Source organism: Anas acuta, chromosome 5 (genome assembly GCF_963932015.1).
Source record: "Anas acuta chromosome 5, bAnaAcu1.1, whole genome shotgun sequence".
Taxonomy (NCBI): domain Eukaryota; kingdom Metazoa; phylum Chordata; class Aves; order Anseriformes; family Anatidae; genus Anas; species Anas acuta.
In genome coordinates, this window is record NC_088983.1 from 35,093,935 (window position 1) to 35,114,874 (window position 20,940).

At 47.8% G+C, this 20,940-nt stretch overlaps 1 protein-coding gene across 7 annotated transcripts in view; it reads right to left on the reverse strand.

The window, feature by feature from the left end:
- Positions 1–214: 214 nt before the first annotated feature.
- The window catches only part of PAPLN (papilin, proteoglycan like sulfated glycoprotein), a 50,331-nt gene continuing 29,605 nt past the window's right edge, over positions 215–20,940 (reverse strand). For 4 of the 7 annotated variants that reach the window (XM_068684037.1, XM_068684034.1, XM_068684030.1 and 1 more), the window contains 18 exons: positions 20,488–20,553; positions 18,339–18,546; positions 16,295–16,471; positions 14,827–14,983; positions 14,114–14,200; positions 13,293–13,575; positions 13,044–13,161; positions 12,215–12,344; positions 10,365–11,010; positions 9,481–9,618; positions 8,474–8,598; positions 7,408–7,546; positions 5,849–5,986; positions 5,074–5,201; positions 4,814–4,922; positions 3,306–3,481; positions 2,709–2,912; positions 215–973 (listed from right to left, as the gene is read on the reverse strand). In XM_068684037.1, the coding sequence (XP_068540138.1) occupies positions 2,740–2,912; positions 3,306–3,481; positions 4,814–4,922; positions 5,074–5,201; positions 5,849–5,986; positions 7,408–7,546; positions 8,474–8,598; positions 9,481–9,618; positions 10,365–11,010; positions 12,215–12,344; positions 13,044–13,161; positions 13,293–13,575; positions 14,114–14,200; positions 14,827–14,983; positions 16,295–16,471; positions 18,339–18,546; positions 20,488–20,553 (2,998 nt within the window). In that variant the 3' untranslated portion in view covers positions 215–973; positions 2,709–2,739. The remainder of the gene's footprint in view (positions 974–2,708; positions 2,913–3,305; positions 3,482–4,813; positions 4,923–5,073; positions 5,202–5,848; positions 5,987–7,407; positions 7,547–8,473; positions 8,599–9,480; positions 9,619–10,364; positions 11,011–12,214; positions 12,345–13,043; positions 13,162–13,292; positions 13,576–14,113; positions 14,201–14,826; positions 14,984–16,294; positions 16,472–18,338; positions 18,547–20,487; positions 20,554–20,940) is intronic. The other 3 variants (XM_068684033.1, XM_068684032.1, XM_068684036.1) reach the window with 3 other exon arrangements.

The window sequence follows — 20,940 nt, forward strand, 5'->3', positions numbered from 1 at the left end:
CCATCCTTTTTGCTATGGTTACACATCTGAAAGAGGTCAGAGAATAAACAAGGAAAAAAAAATACCTTCAGTTGTAAAGTCCAGTCCGTCAGAATACTGGTGCCCATGACAGACCTCACCAGGCTTGAGATAGCACTCCCTGGCCGCGTGGTATATAATCATACAGCTCAGATGAAAGCTAACTATTTAACTAGTATAAAAATAGAGCCTCTGACACAGTAGAAAGAGATTTATTACAGAAAAAACTGCTTATTCTGGGAGAAAGGGATCTGATGTAAGCATAACCAACGGCTAACCATCTTCCTGAGAAGGTTCACAGACCTTAACTCCTTTCTACACCTGCCACGCATGACTGGAATTTACACAATTTTATATTAGTCTGTTGACTCTAAAGGCAGTTATACTATATACCAAAACATCCTGTACAGAGTGCCATTTTGCAATGTTAAATGCAAATTTATGTACAAATACAATTAGAATTTATCTCAGGGCTTGAGTTGTCCTCAAGTTGTCAATGGTTGTGAGGCATTGGAACGGGCTGCCCAGGGAGGTGGTGGAGTCACCATCCCTGGAAGTCTTCAAAAGACGTTTAGATGTAGAGCTTAGGGATATGGTTTAGTGGGGACTGTTAGTTTTAGGTCAGAGGTTGGACTCGATGATCTTGAGGTCTCTTCCAACCTAGAAAATTCTGTGATTCTGTGATTCTGTGACTGCACCGTCACCACTTGTCAATGTAACATTCTATGACTTAGAGCAGAGAAAGTTTTTCCTAATTGCCAAATTGAAGGGTCTTCGTTGAAAATAAGTTTTGCCTTTTCTAGCAAGCAGACTCCACCATTGGCCTCAAAAGTAAAATAAAAAATGCCCCAGATAGCTGTTTCACCGTGTCACCTGTTGCTCCTTTACTGGATTGCTTCGAGACTGTTCGGTGTGCTCACATCTTAAAGCGTGGTGTCCAGTCCTGAAGCCACACCTGTGCCGAAGAGAGTGCAGTCATTAGGTTAGTAGTTCTTATTTTTAGATGCAGCTAAACTGATTTACTGGATTTAGCGTCCAAGCCATCTTTAGGCTGCCAAGCCTGGGGATTTACACCCATGTATTACTGCTGCCCTGAGCGCTGGTTCTGGGCTGAAGGCACGGAGAGTGGTGTGATCACAGCCCAGAATTAGATTCCTTCCATAGAAGCCGTAAATTAAAGTAGCAGAGTAGGAAGAAAGAAACAAAAACAACCCAACCACACAAAACAAATCCTCACCATCCACCTGCAACACCAACACTACACATCCGTGTACTGGCATAGATGTACAGCTACGTCTATACATATAATAAATGGGACGTGGTGCTAATTATTATGAGTAACCTGTCCAAGTCTCAGCAGGGAGTGTGGCATAAGGAAAGTGGATTTGCTGCTGGGGCTACAGGTAAAACCGTATTTCTGGAGGCTGTAAAAAAATGGTTTTGTTTGGATGTTTTAATTCCATTTTGAGATACTGAAGACACCACATGCCTTTCCTGGGTCAACAAATCATATAGTATCACCCTCCACACCCACACCTATCTTAAAGCCTGAGAATTTCTCTTTCAGAGCCTCATACCTAGCTAGCTACCGCTCTGTCTTAGTGCAGATGTGAGAGATGCTTTTCAGCTATAGCTGCTCTGCATCTGGAAGTCCTCATTTCTTAGCACGTATCAGCAACAATCAGCCCAGGACCCATGCAGAGCCAGGCATTCCTGATGTTAACTGAGACTAACTTTATTCCAGCAAGTAAAGTACCTCCACACCTCTTTATATGTGCATATCATTCTCCTCTCCAAGCAGCACAATGCTATCATAGAGCCCATCTTTGCATTAAATTCAACAGCACTGTTCTGCCTCTGAAATAAAAACAAAAAAAAACTGATAATCCTTTCCAGAGATATTGATATTTAAATTGCAGCATCTCAGAACAGACAATAATGATCCTATATCCATCTAAATTGTCCCTACAATTTAGAAACAGCTAAAAGTATTCTTCCATTTTGTCCTAAGCTTTCTGTGAAGCATCGCTTCTGCATTTCAATCCAAAGCTGAACACATTCAAGTAGAATCCAAACTGACCCGAACAGAAATTTATCTGAGCACTGCAATAACAAGGTACAGTATGTGACATTACAGCTGCATCGGTAGACCTTGTAACCTCAGAGGACATGAACATGAATTTTATATGCATCAAGCTGCTTCTAATGGCTCGAGTTCTTTGCATTTAGATGGAAAATGCTCCCCAGGATTATAAATGTTCCTCAATCATTAGCGCTTTAGTTAAGACAGTTCAGGCCCGCCTACAGACACTTTAGACATATTTTTTTTTTCTTTTTAGCGCTATTCTCTCTTCATTATGTGAAGAATAATCAGGCTCTCCCTCTATTATGCTGGTTATCTGCCCTCTCTAAAGTCACATCCCTACATTCCCAGTATCGCCTTGCTCCATGAACAACAACAGCTACTGTTATGTGAAGGCACGGGTTAGCTATTGCTATAAGGGAGTGGGGTGGGGAGGGGGAAGATGTTTGCAGTAAGCTGGAGGATGGTGGTTCTGCCACCTTTTCGCAGTTACACCCCCTACAGTGTTACATTCACCCTCTCGAGCTTTCAAGCAGGCCAGACCTCCCAGAACAGTTTCATGCAGTACAAGGACAGAGTTCAGAGTTCTTGTCTTGTAATCAGTCACCTGTTCCTTCCTGTGGCCTTGGAGGTCTCTGTCACCCGCTGTGACGCGGAGGGCTGGCCTGCGGCTGGTAGTGAGAGCAGCTGGCGCAGCAGAAGCTGGAGTAGTACTCGTTACTGCAGAGCTGGGCCTGCACGATCAGGTCGCAGTTGGCGAGGTGTGGCTGGTCCACGCACTCTCTGCTCAGGTCCACGTGATTCACAGCTGCTGCAGCCAAGCAAAAGGTAAAGCCAGCTGAAAACAGTCCCGGAGCTTGTCATCAGGTTTAACTTCCCGCTGAAAAAACACAGCAGGTTCCTGCTCTCTCCACCCTGACAGCTCTAAGGGTGTTATTTTAAATATAGTCCAGCATCAAGGACGGCTGAGAGAAACTGACATCTCTGGCTAGACAAAGAAAGAGAATGCAGTTTCTAGGACTGACTTCCGTTGCTCTCAGTGCCCTGGTGGGGATTTGTTTCCACCACCCTGCTTTTGAGCTCACCCAGAGGCTCCTGCTGCTTCCCCAATTGGTGGTGGACAGGCACACAGTGGGCAGCCTTACAGCCATGGCCAAGAGGCAGGCCCTGTGCCGGAGAAGCAGGGAGGACAAGTTGTACTCACGACTGGGCCTGTTCCTCAGCACCTTCACCTCGGTGCTGGCACTGACGGAGTTGCTGCTGCTGTAGGCGCTGCACGTGTAGGATCCCTCGTCAGCCAACTGAACGTTGCTTATGACCAGGCTTCCATCCTGGGACAGGTGGATGTGGTGACCATCTGCCCGCATTGGGACTCCATTCCTGTAATGAAAAGTGTTTTGTACACCTCTGTTCCCACCATTTTGTACCACTGCTCCCACCCATGGGAACCTCTGTGCTGTTTGGAAACTGATGTTGTGTGAATGGGGTGAATTGTTACAAATTCAGTGCAAAGGAAGACCTCTTCTTTTGCCATAACCTGGCTCTGCGATTAGGTAGTAATTTGAGCCTGAGTGAGTCTGCTTATTAGCCCTCTGCCTCCGTGGGAGGCAGCTAGCTGTGTGCTCTGTGTAAAGCCTTTGCTTTTTCCAGTATGACACATTTTTGAGGTTTGAGGAACTAAGAGAAAATCCAGGGTGCGTTTCCCTCTCCCCAGGTTGTGGTCTGGCAGGGTTTGTTTGGCAGGCATTGATAGCTGTGCCTGAGGAACGTACAGGGCAGTGAGCAATGCAACCTCTTTCCTCTCCCCTATAAGTCTGTTTAAAAACGTTTAAAATATCAGCAAGATCATATCTGTTCTGCTCCTCCTGGAATACTCTGTGCACAGCAAGAACACTGCCTGAACTATGGACTCCCAGTTACCACGGAAAGTAAATTTTATTCACTGAAAAGAGTTTCATTCATACTGATACTTGCATCATTTTGTTGACTCAAATACCAAACTCACATATGGAAGAATAGCTCTCTTTGTGAGATGGCCCACTTCAGTCCTACCCCTGGGACTAGAGGGATTGAAACAATTACTAATCCATCTCTGTGGAGCCTTTGCAAGAAAGCTCCAAAATGGAACTGATTATTTTCAAATAGGGAAAAAACACCACCCAACCCACCACATACTTGCACAAACTCATTTTCACTGTAAAACATCATGAGAAGAGGACACAGCCTTTACCCTTACACCTTTGCCAAAACCCTTTAAATACGCATTTGCTCCCACCTGACAGTAGAGGGGGAGAATTGTCACGGCACAAAGCTGGGAGAAGAGATGCTGTTATTGTACGGGTTAAAACATTTGCTAGGGTTGGCCACAGAGAATCTTCTGAAGACCAACCAAAAATCATCCTCTAGTTTCTAACTTTAATTTTTGCTATTGTAATGTGTATATAAATATGTTTTGTTAATGTATAATCTTAGCTTAAAGTCTGCTTTCCTTCTCACTTGACTGGAATGTGGACTTGGCAACCACTCTCCTAGGATCTGCCTAGGATTTTTAGGGTAACAGTCAAGTTGATTAGGAAAGTGGGCGATGCCAGCTGGGGCTGAGAACCATGGGTTTCTCCGTTACCTGGCAGGCACCCTGCATTATTAATTGGAGGATTAGTGATGAGGCTCAAGAAGAGAAGGGAAGGCCAGCTCTGTCTCATTTTTGCTTACCTTGACCACCTTATATTCACATTGTTGCCAGTCACCGTACAGTGAAGTTGAGCGGTTCCTCCCTCAGGTACCGTGATGCTCGGCGTAAGGCCAGAGATCCTCAGTTCTCCTAGGCCAGAAGGGAAATCATCACTAGCAAGGAGACAATGCCACGCATTCCCTCACGGGACGAATCCAACACACATTGCTGTGAACTACAAGCTTCCACCAGTCTGAAGGAAGCTCGTAGTTTACAGCCCATGCCGCCACCCGTCTGGTACCTAGGGGCCGGAGCAGGACCTGACGCTGGTCCTGGTCACGTCCATTGGAGGCAGTGCAGGTGAAGAAGCCGCCATCTTCAGCGCTGAGCCGGCTGATGACCAGCGCCCCGTCTGACTGCTGCCTGTGCCTGAGGGACAAAAGCAGAATCCCCTCAGCCTGTGCTTGGGGCAGGGTGGGGCTCCAGCTACCAGAACTGAGGCTGTGCCTTGCACACAGCTTTGTAGTAACACTAAGCAAAGGGTTAGCAGCAGCCCAGTTCAATCTGCAATACAACCTTGGCCCCTGAAATCCCATCACCAGTGCTGTGACCTCTGGAAAAGCTTTTGGTTATAGCTGGTTTCCTAGGAGCAGCCGGTGAGGGAAGTTGCAGGACAGCAGCATAAGAAGCTCTGGAAGTTCACTGTAGGCACCCTGATCTCTTTGTTTGCTGCAAGTCTCTGCTGTGTTTTGCCTAACAGGTATTTCTTGGCAAGTTTCCTCTTTCTGCTAATCTTGTAGGCAAACAAATTCCAGCTTTGGCTCATCTGTAGACTCTATCACAGCTGTTCGCTTGCGAGCTCAATGTTCAGGCTCTGACCTGTGACTGAAGCTAGGGCAGGCAGGCAGTACTGTCTGGGCCTAACAGATGAAGCTGCCCAGCATAAAGCACAATGGGCCCTACTGCATGGCCAGCAGAGCTGTTCCTTGGGGAAGGAAACAGGAAGGAAGGTGAGATTGGGGCTGTCCTCCCCACAAACCTGCCTGTAGGTATGGTAGAGCCATCTGGGAGCTCACCTGGGAGAGGAGAGGGGCTGCCCATCTTTCTGCCACTCGATGGTGAGAGCTGGTGATGCTTCCACTGTGCAGGGCAGTCTGACCCTCTCCCCGATGCCGGCCTCCACCACCGAGGGCTCGCTCTTATCCATTTTCAACCTGCAAAGTCCACAAGAACAGTAAAAGATGCATCAGCTTTTCCATTCAGCATCTGACCTTCAGCACAAGGCCTTTTTAATCACAAACCTTATTTTTTGCCTCCAATGGGAAAGGGCGGTCTCCCTGCTCCCATCAGAGCTCCGATACTTGCCATAAACAACACTCACCACCCTTAGAAAAAAGCAGCCTCTATCAAATCCTGCTCCAGTTCAGCACAGCATGGTGCTGCGCTCCTGCCAGCCAACTTAACCCTTGCGGGACAGCAACCCAGAGCATCTCTCTGGCTAAAATCCTTGGAAGCATTAACAGCATAAACACACAGCAAATGGCACAAAGCCCCTGAGAACAGGGCACCAAGCAGGGTTCCCCCAAAGTGCTTGTCTGGCACACAAAAACAAATATTTTGGGGGAGGGGTATGACAAGCCCATTCCAATCACCTGTCTGACTGCATGCAAAGGCATCCACTGTATGCAGCTGAAAGGCTGGACACAGGCTCTTACAGCACTCATCTCCTCATGCTCTTTGCTCTCTTTTAACTGCAGATAAACACCATTTTGGAAGAGAACTAAGCCATGATGTTCCCAGAGTCAAAGAAAACATCATCTCCCCAGCCCCCATCCTCTGACCTGAATTCTTGATCTCAAAAAACAATACCAAAGAGCCTTAATTCAATGTTCTTAATTCAATGAATCACTTCTTTCTGCTTTTAGGCAGAAGCAGCTAAGGAGGTTACTGGAGAGTTCAGCAAATTGGCTGGGCTTTTGGTTGCAAAGTCAAAAACAGAGAGGGATCAAATCACAGTCCCATTTAGTTTGGAGCCCCAACGTGCTGCATTTAAGGCAAAAACAGCTCTAACTCTTATTTCTGCAGGACCCAGAAGCATCTGAGAAACAGGCAGGAAGCTACAAAGTATTCCACCCAGTACATGAGAAGATAGTTTGAGTCAAACTGGTTTGTTCACAAAATATTTAAAGTAAATGGGTGGGGGTTAAAGTATCTGGAGCTTTTTAAAAATATATATACATATGTCTATTTGGTGCTAGTTAGGCAGTTCACACTTGCTTTGCTTTTTTTCCCAGAAGGGGTTTCTCTTTCCGGCTGCACTAAGTTGAACAGCTAAAGATGCTGCTCCTGACATTTCTGTATTTGTTTGAACCTGGCTCCTTTGCTGTCAGCTTCCCTGGGCATCTTTGCTCAGGACATGCTTCTTTCAAGGGACTCTTGGGAGGACAGAAGACAGCTTGCAACCGGGATCTTTGCCTGCTCCCGTTGTCAACAGTTCAGTATTCCTTGCCTCCCAACTGTGCCCCAGAACAGCTGACCTGGGACCTTTCCAATCCTCAGTTTTTCTACATGAAGAGATGCCATATGGTTCATCAGCTGGGCACGGGGGACAAACTGTTGCTGTGTGTGAACTCACCTATACGCGAATTGTGGCTGCACGGAGGAGCTGGCTGCCTGCACAACCTTCCCGCCTCTGGGTAGCTCTTGGTGCTGCTGATTTTCCTTGCGAAGGACCTGACCTCTCTCACCCTCTGCCAGAACAGCACTCTGGTACTCTATTCAAAATAAAATGCCATATGTGAATAAAAAGACCCTTCTTACTGTGACCTCTTGCGTAGGGTTTCTGGGAGCTTCGGAGAGCTTGCTGAACTGGAGCCAAGGAGCCCTTCAGCCATCTGTTTTCCGACTGACTAGTGCAGTGAGCCTGTGCTGCTGACTAATGAGAGTCGCAGACCTGCAGGCAAGCACTTGTAGGCGCCTTTCTCTCCCCTGTCAGTGAGTACGTTGCAGCACCCCTTAGGCCACGTTGCCTTCTGCCCTCTGAGCCATTGCTGTGACAAGGTACATCTCAGGACTGAAGGCTGCAAAGGGTGGCTTGCTGACCCTTCTTTTTAGACCAGTCTTTTGTATTTGTTTTGTTTCTTAAACAAGACATGGCTTTCTTGGAACAGGGAATAATTTGTTACCCAGAAGGACTTGTTTTGGCAAAACACAAAACACAAATGCACCAACAAGGGCAGCTATGGCAAACTGGTCACATTACAGAGAGAGATGGAGGGCACAGGAAACTGCAGAAAGCACTTTTCTGTGGCCTCCTGCCTGGGATCAGGAGGCCGCTGATGGCTCTCAGGGAGAACAACATGCTTGTTATGCTGGAAGTGGGGCAGGTCACAGGCAAACCACAATTCCAGGCATGGGGTGGCTCTACAAGGCGGGAAGCGCTTTATGGCCAGGGCTTTATCATGACACAATGCCAGAAAAATCCCTGCTACCTCTGCTCTCCCTCTTGGCTCCTGTAGAGCAGAGGAGACTGGCTGTGTGACCTCGGGACACCATTGCCATGGGGCGAAGGCAACGCCACTAGCGCAGCGTGGCAGCAGAGAAAGTTTGTTCCTGCACTTGGCTTTACTGCCCCTGTTGTCAGTGTCTGTTATCAGGGGGCCCTGAGCTACCTCTTTGGTCTCAAGCAGAAGATAAATCACCTATGATCTGTAGTTGAATCTGCCGTCTCTCTGTCCTCCCATCAGAAACGAGGCACGTGTAAATCCCAGCATCCTCTGGCTTGCTGTGGCTGATAACTAAGGAGCTGTCGGACTGGTAGGTGTGCCTGCAACAGGAGCGGGGATTAATGGCCTCTGCCTGGCCAAGGCAGAGCGCCCTTCGAGCTGACGTTACATAAAGCACCAGCATGTAGTGCCCTCCCGGCTTAGAAACAACAAAACTGTTGACCACAGAGGGGTCACAGGCAGGGGAAATGACTGCAGCAGAAAGGAGGTCGGGAACAGAGAGGAAACTGAGATGGGAAAATAGGGAACTGCTTTCAGCTATCCTCTCCCATGAGGAGGGAAATTGCCCTTCCAGGCAGGAGCTCGAGCCCCAGCAGTCATTTGCAAACATAAAAGCAGAACTTGGCTTTTCTTAACAACTGTGATTTTCATAACAAAAAGTGACTCTCTGGAACCAAACTGTTGCAGGAAACAGACTTCCCAGGACAAAAGGCTTTAAAAATGCTTTTAAAAGCATTGCATTTCAGATGACAGTACCAGAAAATTCCAGCCAGAGGAACTGACTTGGCTATGAGCTTCACCCTGGACTACTTAGTGCTGACCAAGAAGAATCCTACACAGCCGACGTTTTTCTGTGTAACTGCCCACAAGGCAATACATTGGCGCCTTGTTAGGGGGCAGAACAAGTGCTGCCCAAAGCACTGCCCAGTGCCTCAATATTACTGCAGAGTGCATCTCTCTGCCGTACACAGGCCAGGTGGACAGCTCATCAGCTCATGTTCAGAGTGCTCTGAAGTCACTACATGAGCTTGTTCCTTTATTAATCCTTCTTTTTTTTCTTCTTTTTCCTTTTTTTTTTTTTTTGTCCGCCCCCAAAGAATGTTAACAATGAGAATACAAAGAAAGTGGGCAAACATTTAAGCGTATTTGGCACTCTACCCAGCAATGACTGTGAACTCTATGACAAAGGGAACTGAGCTCACCTGTCAGAGGAGACTGGCCGGCCATCCTTCATCCACTCCACTCTGGAGAAGGGGGACGTGCCTGTCTTGCAGACCAGCTGGATGTTTTGTCCCACGACTGCTGTCACAAGAGAGGGCTTGGCTTCCTCCAGGATGGCTCTTTAAAAGAGGAAGTGATTCCATTAGCAGCTCTGCTGCCCTTCTCTCTTCTGGGTTGTCTAATGTGGTGATGGGTGAGTCAAAACTAAAGTGCAAAGCAGGACTGGATGCCTATTTAGCTCTGAACAGATGCACCCTGTAACATGGGGAGCACTCTCCTACACAACAAAGGCTGGTCTGGACAGACCAAATGCTACATGAAATCCAAGGAGACAGACCCAGCCGTTTAACCTCTCTTCTGAGAACTACGTTCAGCTCAGCAGACAGACACAGATCCAGTGCAGACACAAACAGATCTAGCTCTAGGCAATCCTGATTTTCAGGGTGATGCTGCCTGGATCCTGACCCAAACGATTCATTTTAAAGTCTTTCCTGGAACAACCCCCTGCTGACCCATAAAGGCTCTGAAGTCAGAGAGTCAGCTAGATTTACTGGTCAGAACAAGCAAACCACCTATGGATTTTCATTTACAGTACAGGAATGCCTCCCGAACAAGGGCCCCAGCATCCTGCAGTCTTTTCACACACGCTGCCTCCAGTGCTGTCAGAGAGCAATGAGAGTGCAAGGACTGGGAAAGCAGATTAACTCCAGGGCCTGGATAACTCGATTTACCAGAGGGACACATTTACAGCCAATCTGTTTCGTGGTTAGCTGGTCCTGGCTGGGTCTACGCTTCCACTGCAGAGGAAGCTGCACTGGTGCTTCACAATGAGCAGGCAGAAAAGAGAGAAGAAAAAAAAAATCACCTGTGCAGATCCCTTGCTGGGAGTGAGTCTGCAGACACCTGGTGGCCCAAGCCCGCCGTTATGGAAGCATCTGCTCCAAAAGCCTTATGCCACAGCTTGCCTTCATGTGGCAGCACCTGCTGGCTCTGCCTCTCTGGGGGCCCAGGCGCGGCTGTTTCCGACACCAAGTGCAGCTGGCTCAGGCTGTTCAATCGACTTTGCTGGGTGCCCCAGCGCTGGCTCTCCAGCACGCCAGTCCTTTGCACGGTCTCTGGAAGCACCTCGCTCCTCCAGCTGTCCCCTCTGTGTCTGTTGTGTGTGGGCTGTAAAGCCCCATAGGCTCTTCCTTCTTGGCTCTGACTTGCAGACTCTCTCAGTGGTGGCTGCTGCTGACCCCGAGAGTTCCCTGTGTGAGAGCTGGAGCCGGCGTCGTGCTGCTGCAGGGCTCCTGTGCCAGAATAGGGCTGGTGCGCCAGGGGACTGACCCCCGCAGAGCTGTGGCACACTCTCATGCACTCCTCCTCCGAGGCAAAGCTGTTTTTATTGCCATGACAGCCGCCGTACCAGAAGCGGTTGCACTTGCCAACGACAGTCACAAAGTACCAGCGAGTGGTCCAGTTCGCACAGGGGCCATGGGCGCTGGGCAGCAGGCATATGACGGGATATGCTACCAGAAAGAGCAGAACAGAAGGACAGGTGAGGGCTGTGAAACACAAAGGTCCAGGTGCTGCAACAATCTACCCAAATGATCTGATGGGCCTTGTGGGCAGAGTGCTGGTGGGAAGGTAGGAACACCTGAATTTTGCATCCAGCTCTGCTTTTAAATTGGGCAGCTGCTCTGATGTCTCCTTCAGCCCTTGTTTTCCTACTGGTAGGAGAGAAGCCAACCGCAGAGACATTTCTGAGCCTAAATGCTAGACTGACACTTTACGGCCTTTCTAGGGAATCCTGATGCTGCAAGGGGCACGTGGCTGTCATTTGCACATTGCCAGCCCAGAGAGCAAGGGGACTAGACCCAGTTGTGAAGACTCACACACTACAGATTACTGCTGTAAACAAAGAGAAGCACAGCCCAGTCTGTCTGCAGACCTTCCCCTGTGCCCTGAGTCACACGTATTACAGCCACATGCTGACAAACATCGGATGCAGAGCTCTGACTGAGAGCTCCTTTGCAGAGCTGTGGCTGAGCAGAGAGGACACTCAGACCTTTCCCCCTAAGGCAGCCTTACAGGGCTGGCGACCAAGCAATCCCTGTGCTGTAGCAAAAGGGGAAAGCAATGCAGCAGCCATCAGCCTGCAAAAGATACAGCTGCGAACTAAATGAGCAGAGGTGCTTTCACCCAGCAGCTCTAGCATCCTGGTAGTACAGCAGGCACTGTTCCCTATTGCTCTCTGCTGGCTGAAAGCCTCCATGTAGCCCTGACCAACGCCGCCATCCTTAGCTGTAGCTCTCTTTCCTGCCTTGGGCAGACAAGCTTGTCTGAAGGCCGAGCACGGCCCCAGTTCCTCAGAGAAGGCCTTACTTCACCTAAGCCCAGGTAATGAATTTGGAGCACTCCAGGCTGTATCACGTTGTCTTCCCAGGGGGAAACAGCTCCCCAGAAATCCTACAGACTGACAGAGATTACATACACAGAGTTCTGTCCAAATACCAAAAGAGGACAACAAGAATTTCTGTGGTAGCTAACTGAACCATTTGGCAGCTTTTCTACATTCCCCTCTCCCAGCCACCAGCCTGGATTCCTTTTCAAGGAGACCATTTACTACAATTTACAGAGAGCAAAACCTCTACACGGGAAGCTTCCGTACGCTACTGAATTCTGTGTGACTCTTCCTATGTTTCTAACCAAAGAAACCAAAGCATCACTTACGGTAGTTGGGCCTGTTGAGACATCCTTCCCCTTGAGGACCCGAAGCTGAAGCGACATTGTCAAAACAGCAGCCGTACACTGAGCTGCGGCACTCGCCCGAGGGGTGCTGCTGCAGCAAGGCTTGGCTTGCCTTAGAGATGGGAATTGAAAGCCAAAAGTTATCATGTGTACATGAGGACGGAAGGACATGCAAGACAGTGTCCAAGCTGTTGGCTGCGGAGGGGCAGCTGTTAGAGGAACCACTACTCATTTGTTTGCCTCCTGGAGGCTTTCCTGCTGGCAAGGGGGGAGAAACTTGGCTGCTGGCCATGGTGACAGCGCTGCACTTCTTTGCAGAACACACCTAGCCAGCCAGCAACAGGCCAGCTTTTTCATCTGGCCCCTCCACACACCCCAAACCATTAGTGATGAATTTTCTCCTTGAATATTTTACCCTCAATTAGTCTGCAGAGACGACTAACAAGGGCAATTATTAATGGCACGTTCTGTCCTGCTTTTTCTCCTAGAAATTGGATGGCAAGTTTCTGACAGACAGAAATCTCATTACTCATGACTATTCAACCAGCTCTATGCAAGATGTTCCTCTCCTTCTCAGACAGCTCCCGACCACCTACTCTGTCCCCTGCTGATGGAGGATCACAAGTGGGTGCCCCAAACTGCACAGGAATGAAGTGGGCCAAAGGGCCAGATGCCATGCATGGAGTATTGGTTCTCCAGCACTACTGGCAGAGATGAAGCACAACAGAAACCCACGGTCTGAGTAATTAGGGTCAAATACGAATCCTCCTATCTGATGGAGTGCTAAAACCCAAAGGGCTTTTGTACTTACTGTTGGAGCAGCTGCAGCGGGCTGATTTCTGCTCATTTGAACCTCACGGTTGTACTGTGGGCATCCCATGTTGTTCAGACCTTGAGCAGCTGTTACTCCATCCGGACAACATCCATACCTACAGACAGAAGGCAGAAGGGCTGCAGCAATACCTGACCTGCCTGGCTCAACAGGCACAGGCTGTAAATTTCAATAGGCCTTCCAGGAAAGGCAGCGCCTCCCTGCTCAGGCCTATCTACTTCCAGCTACCTGTTTTGGTGACAGCTGCTGAAGGGACAACCTCTCCCCAAAGGGCCTGAAGCCGGAGTGCGTCCATCTGGACAGCAGCCGTGTGGGCTCCGCTGACAGTCCTGAGAGCCAGTCCCTGCAGTGGGGTACTGAGGGAAGCTGAGCTGCTGGGAATGTGATGGGTGTGACTGGGATTCCCAGCGAACAGGCAACAAGTTGATGCCACGGTCCTCAGTGGGCTGGACATGGTGATTCGCAGAGGTACTGTGGACTGCGGAGCTCCCAGCGAGCATCCGTCCAGAATCTGGGAAGAGAAATCCTTAGAGCATGCAGGCAAGCAACAAAATCCGGGCAGTTTTCTTCATCTCTGCTCTTTTTCCTTTTACCTGTCTAAGGCTACGGGGCAAGCTTTTCTGTATCAGGGTTTCACCTGAATATGTCTTCCAGCCCACCCTTCTGGATTTGGTTGTCCTGAGGGTTTTTTTTGCTCACTGCTGTGAGTGTTCTTCCTGCTGCCCCATGAGAAATCACCTGCCACATTACTGTGGTTCCCTTGCAGCAGGACTTGTAATCTGCTTTGGGCAGCATTTCTCTCAGGCAGCATTTACATCATGCTGTCAGAACCTGGGATGTAAATACTGTACAGAGTCTGCTGCATGCACAGAATCAGATGTTGGTCACTATGGGTGTAAAAGAATCTATAATTTATCCCTGGCTCCAGGAATTTCTAGAAGCCCGTGAAAAGAACAAGAGAAAGGAAGAAAAGGAGGAATCTTCCCCTTACCACACCCTGTTTCAAGTCCACCATCACCAAACCCCAAACAAACAAAATTCTTCTGAACCTGTGGCAGGGCTGTTTGGGTTGTAACGAGTCAGCAAGGACTGGCGAGTGACATCATATCCCATAGTGTCCTGCATACTGGGGACCTCTGCAAACAGAGACAGACACAAAGTAAGTGCAGTTAGTCCAACGATGCTCAAATAATTGCAAATGCATCCAGAAATTAACAGGAGACTAAAGTTGAGGAAAATGCATCTCTTCTTCTGGAGCAACTGTCAATCAGCATTTGGATTCAATTGGACTGATAGCTCAGGAGAGCTATTTGCAACATGTAGGCAGGCAAAAGTTGCCATTTTGGCTTTGGCATGAAGACTAGATACAGGCAAAGTCTTCTGAACAGCTGTGCCTCCTTTTTAGGTGGTCCACAATAGGATAAGAGTTGGCTATGGTTTCTAACTACTGAGCCTGCCCAGGGTGTCAATCGTTCTTAACTCTGGGAGTCCTGGGGTCAGTCTGCAGTACAAACTAGAACAGAGCTATCACAAATACTGAATTCAAAATGGACACACATGAACATTAAGCCTGTTACATACACTTCAAACGGTGCAGGTACTGGGACACTGAAGATGCTACGGTTATGTGTGCAAAACATGAATGTACAGGACAGAGGCAGGCAGGGAGACAAGAACACAAGCTTGTGCAGACTCTAGGAAATTTATATGCCTACAGCAGAAGCATCTTAGAAAAAGCTGGCTGTCCATCAATACCACTCACGCTGTGGCAGGTAGCAGGGCTGCATGTTGCAGCTTCCCAGGGTGGCTGGTTTCTGGGGCTGGATGGCTTTGCATATCTCAGCACTGTAGAATTTGGAGTCACCGTCAGCACAGATAACTTGGCGTGTCCGGATGCCTGAATTGCAGCTCTTCGAACACTTGGGCACAGAGACAAGGCAAGTGAGCAGGAACCAGAGTCAGAATGCAGAAACCCCACAGCCCCGAAGTGTGGAACAGCTGTGTGATTAGCTGCAGGCTGAGCACAGCTTCCTCCAGCAAGACAAGGCAAACAACACTTCAGCTGGATTTATCTGAACAGTTACTCTAAACCATTTTACCAAATGTTGCACTCAGCCCTGAAGCATTAGGCTCCAAGCCATGCTCACTCTGTAACATCCAGATGCGCTGCTGTTACCAACAGTGCTATGGCAAGGAGTTGGAATGAGCAGCAGGAGTGAATTGTTTCAGCCTGGCCTGAAGGCATTCCAGTACTACTGGGATACACCAGCTGTGAGGTCAGCTCTGAACTCTGCATTCCAAACAGCAGGCACCACTTTAAAACAGGAAAGCAAATGGGTGACTTTCTTGTAAGCAGCTAACTGCAGTTCCTCTCACTGGAAGCTGTGGATGAGCAGAACCTCAGGGAGGGGAGGGCAGTGAAGAGGATGCAGTAACTGGGTAACCAACCTGCTCAGGGCAAGCATTACAAACTTTGTGGAGGTATTTCTTTCTTTTATTCAGATGCAGGCAGGAGCCCTTCTGATATTGGAAAGCCTGAGGCCAGGAAAGATCAGATTAAGGTATGCTGCATTTTTAGCTGTTATTAAAACAGCCTACATCACACAGAGAACCAGATGTAACATGTTTTAACTCAGAACTAGCTGGTCTGACTAGCATAGAAGGGGACAAACGTGTTTGGAAGTAACGTGGTGCACTGGATCTGCCCCTATCTCTTCTCTCCCAGCACTTTTCCCAGGCTGAAAACAGTCTGGCTCCCTCCACACAGACAAGACTAATCCAGCTGAAGAACAGTTTATCTGAACAATTACAAAAACATAGTTTGAAACATTTCATCCAATGTGATGACCAGTCCTGAAGCCTGTGGCTCTAAGCCATACTCAGCCAGAGAGCAGCTTTGCTATTCACATCGATGGCGCGAAGAATTGGGAATACGCAGCAGGAGGGGATTGTTTCTGTTTATTGGCTGCATTTTGCTACTGTCTCAGAAACTATAATCTCCCCCCTTCAAGAAGGATTTATTTTTGTAGCAGCTGCAAACAAAGCAGGCAACAGATTAACTGGAGCATTACTAGTGCCAGTTATAATGCAGCCGTGAGCCAAGGGACTGGTAATGAAGCAGTACATACTCCCAGCCTCAGCCAACGTGCACACTGCCTGATTAAAGCTTGTTTGCAAGGAACACAGTGATATAATCAGTGAGCCCTGAACCGTAGAAGTGTGATGCTCACCAGGCCCCAGTCTCCAATGTGCCAGCCGATCTCCTGGATGCAGTTCTCCTTAAGGCAGGGCTGGGTGGCTGGTGGCTTTGGCTCCATGAGGCAAGCGAAGTCCCGAGCTTGAGAGCCCTGCTGCGTTCTGCAGGTGACAGTCCGGGTCTGGACTCCTTCCCCACAGCTGGCTGAGCACTGCAGAAAGGGGCACAACAGGTGAAAGAAAGCACATAACTTCTGCTTCCACTCCCAGGCTGTGGTCCCCAGCATTAGGGCAGCATACCATTTTGGGAACGCCTAAAACAAGCAACCATCATAAAAATCATCTTCTTGGATGGGAATTAGAGTAGTTGTTTAGGCTGCAGAAGAGACAATAAGGCATGGTGGGTAAGATCTAGGGGATTTAGAGCTCACAGGATGATTTTGGCCTAGTTACATGATTTCTCTTGCTCTCTACCGAAGAAGTCATGGAGAATAATTTTGAAAAAATAACAGTACTGCACAATACACTGAGAACAATACATGGTAGAAGATACCAGGAACCAGCCTATGGCAGGGGGGTTGGAACTAGATGATCTTTAAGGTCCCTTTCAACCAGAGCCATTTGGTGATTCTATGATTCTAATGTAACTATATTTACTCCTGATTAAAGTCAGCTAAAAATAAACAATTCAAGGGAAAATAAAAAGATTAAGTTCTTGTATTGGTCACGTCTTTTTCCTGAAGACCTTGTGCACCTTTTTATGCTGTGTAGCTGTGAGACAGACTCTTTTTATAAAGGTAACTGGAATGTGATATTTTCAATGCCCTGTTAAATTTACAGTGGTTTTGGCTGGAATCCAGCCTGTCTCTCCATGAATTACTAAGATCTCCTACACAGAAGACTTGGGAGCAATCTGAATTGCTTTATATGAGCTTCTCAGCTGAATTTCCATCAGTCATTTACTAGAGTGACCTTGTATCTCCAAGGGTACATGAAACTCGATTGCTTTTGGGAACCCCAGAATGAATCACTTAGGAATTACTTCGTAAGAGCATGTCACTTTGTGCCTTCCTCAAACAGTGCTCTCATTCTACAACCCTGAATCCATCTCAGTATTCACACCTCACATCTGATGAGAGGGGAAAAAAAAAAAAAAAAAGATTTTGCAGTCTAGGTTATAGTGCCTCAGAGTTGCATTTTATGTTCTGCACTACTCAGACATAGAAGTACCAAAAGATTGTAAATCAAATGTTGCAAGAATGCATGTACTTCTTCAAAAGACCAAAATTCTCTTGTGCCTTAGGGACTGAGTAGATGCACTTCAATCATACACACTATCTTTACTTTCTAAGATTTTTGAATGCAAGATGTCTTCTATGTGCATGGCTGGCAGCACTGAGCACATCCAGCATGAAGGGTTTCCTCTCCTGTAGATTCAAATTCACACAGGCATCAAAAACACACGCTGCAGCTGTGTCCAGAGATGCCCTGGACTGATGCAGAGCCTACAGCAAACAGCAGGTCACCGGCAGTTCAGGAGCATCTTGCTTACTGACTGTTGTGATTTAGCACTGCTGTCCAGAGGCTAGTAATGCTGAGGCAGCAATATGCATGGAAATAAACAGCCCAAGTGGGAGCCGTGAGCTCCTGTTTTACAGAGGAGAGAGTTACTGCACATCATCAGCTCAGGGAGAGCAGCTCTTACGCCTGCCTTCCACCTTCACCAGGCCTGGCTCAGAAACTCAGCAAGGTCTGGTGGATCTGATAAAATTACAGAAGTGGGGAAAGGACAGGGAGACTGGAGGAGAGAGAGATCATGTGATGAGAGGGACAAGGGTGCAGGGTCATGAACAGCTTTGAGGAACACAAACAAATTTATAGGAAGGCAGAGCTTCTAGCAACCTGGAGAACTTGTTTTGAGGATAGCAGGGACAAATCTTGTACCTCTGCCCGTTACCTACCCAGGGGCACACACCTTTTACAGTCCCAGCAAAGATGCCTGCCTCTTTACCCCCAAGCTTTGGCAGATCCTCCTCCAATAGATGCTAAATGGCAGTCGCCTCCCCCACACAAACTCACCTCTGACCAGGGACCTGTGCTCCAGGTTGCACACTGCCTCATGTTGCAGGGCTGACTGCTGCGAGGCTGCTGTGCAAAGGCCATGCACTCAGCGTTGTCCACAACCCCTTGGGAGCTCTGCCCATCAAACGCCACGCAGTAAACGGAGCGAGTCTGGGTGCCTCCACCACAGGTAGCTGAGCAGGGTCCCCACTCCCCCGTTGTCCACCTGCAGGTCACAGAATGGAGAAAACAAATAACGGCCCAGCCAAACTGCCCAGAGGCACAAAGGAAGTCAGTGTCATGTCTCTGTTGCAGTCAGACAAGGAAAACATCTCTTTGCAAAAGAGAATCAGAGGCAAGCTCCCATTTCACCAAGCGCTGCCCAGCTTAATTGGCAATGCAGAGTAGTCTCACCCCAGAGACAAATCCCCAACTACTAAGCACTCGTTACTTTGGAATTGCAGAGCTCTCCATGAGGGGAAAGATTTCTCTCCATGGCTTTTGGTCTCCTGACAATTGCAAAAATATTAGGTCTGGAACGAAACACCAAAGGGAAAGAAAAAAAAACACAAAAACAAACAAACAAAAGGAAAACAATCCAGATCAGCTAAAAGAAAAGCAGTCCACAGCAGCATAACTACCCATTTGTACTCCAGCCACTAACAGAAAGATAAAACATCACCAAACTGACTGACCAATGGAAAGCTGGTCTATTCCACCCATTGGCTAAATTATCTAATGGAAGCACACCAAAAAAAGGAAAAAAAAATCCTTTAAATAGATTTTGTTCTGTGTTTGGTCACTGAAGCTGTTATGGAAATGTTACACCCTTGCTAACAGAAGGTGAAATATCCATACAATGATCACGCTGGATGCTATAATACCTGCCCTTGTCTGTTCCTGTGTCTTGGTGCTGCCCAGGTGGCTGGGAGCACAGCTTGTGTGGCCTGGCTTCAGGGACAGCATGATGTTTCATTCCAGACTCCAGTGTGGGGTGCAGTCAAAAGGCACTGGAGATGCAAAGGAGACACCATAGTGGTCTGCTATCCTCCCTTTCCGTCACATAAGGCCCAGCCAGAGAGTGAAGGCAGTTCGTGTTTTCTCCACTACCTCTCAAGTTCCTGCCTTGGTCTGCTCTCATCACTCCTGGACTGAGTTTCAGGCAGCCAATTCATATTCTCACCCTACCAGAAACTCCACAGCAGATGTTCATCTCCTGAAGATACTCCCCTACTGCTAAAGATGCACATACTGTACCAGAACTGAATACCATTTAACATAAAATAAGATATTCCCTTTGGAAAGGGAACTACTACTTCAAGTACAAACCACTTAGATTGGTATGGTTATTGGGCTCAAAACAAATTCGTCAATTAAGATTTTTCAGAGGTGCCCAAGGGGCTAAAAAAGTCCACACATCTCTATTCTGCCTCCTGTAAAGCAAGCATACAGCATTAGAAAGGCTGCATCAACTGGATGGACTCACCTACAGCTTGCTTCAATTGCCAGCCAAGACATCTTCTCCGACACGTGTTTCAAGTCCTTTGTAAGACAAGGTCAACCATAAGGATAGGGCCATCATCACAGGCAAGTCATAAGCTAGTAGCAGTTTGCTAGGGAGCACTTGTTTTGCCTTTGATCTTTTTTACTTCTAATACCTCGCTGTATATTGTAAGTATCCTTGCGCTCATCACAGTATAAAGGCAATTTTCTGTGTGATATGGGGCCTATGCCAAAAAGAGAAGAGCTTTTGAAGAACTCTGAGGCTTTTCCATGGCACACTGGAATTTTGGCCAATGTTTCAATGGCCCTAATCCATCATGCTCTTTTTCCTTTGTTATTTATCTTGATTAACCAAACAAAAATTTCCAGAACATTTTTTTACCTCTCTAAACTAATTCCAGAGAAAATGCAATAATTATCTAGCCAAAAGCTATGAAGAAACTGTCCCCTAAAAGTTAGGTTACCAGGACCACTCACAATCACCTAAGCAAAGCTTAGCCAGCCAGCACCCTCCACCATCATTTTCATTGGCAAGAATCAAAAGCAAAGCACCACCTGCTAGCACCAGTGCCAGAGGAAAGCCCCCACATCCTCCAGTAGGAAACTAGGTGGAGAGCAGAAGAGAGCAGCTGCCTTCCTGTGCTTTCTAAAGTCTCCTCGTTACCTCTTCATCTGAGAGCTCCGTGCTCCACTGTGGCTCCAGGCTTGTGGTGCATAGATGTAAGATGTCCTTTATACACAGAACAAAGGATTTAAAGCACTTACAGAAAGTAGCTATGGGCTATCGTATTCAGAAATGCTCCCAGTTTTTCAGGTGCCCTCTGGCCCATAACAGAACACTCACAGGCCTCCACAATACACACCAGGTACACAGTGAGATATGCAGTTGAGGCTCTGGTTACCTGTCTGGATGCCCATAAGAGCCAAGTAAAGCCAACTGCAAAGCTACGTAAGCAAGGGACAAAGGTGAAATGGTTCAGTAAAGGGATTTGAAAATGCTAGAGATGGAATAGATTCCAGGATTCATCCCTTTTGAAGAGCAAGGACACTCAAAATGCAGAAATGACATGAAATTATACTGGCTCAAACCTACTCCTCTTTTTTTTGTAAGCTCCAG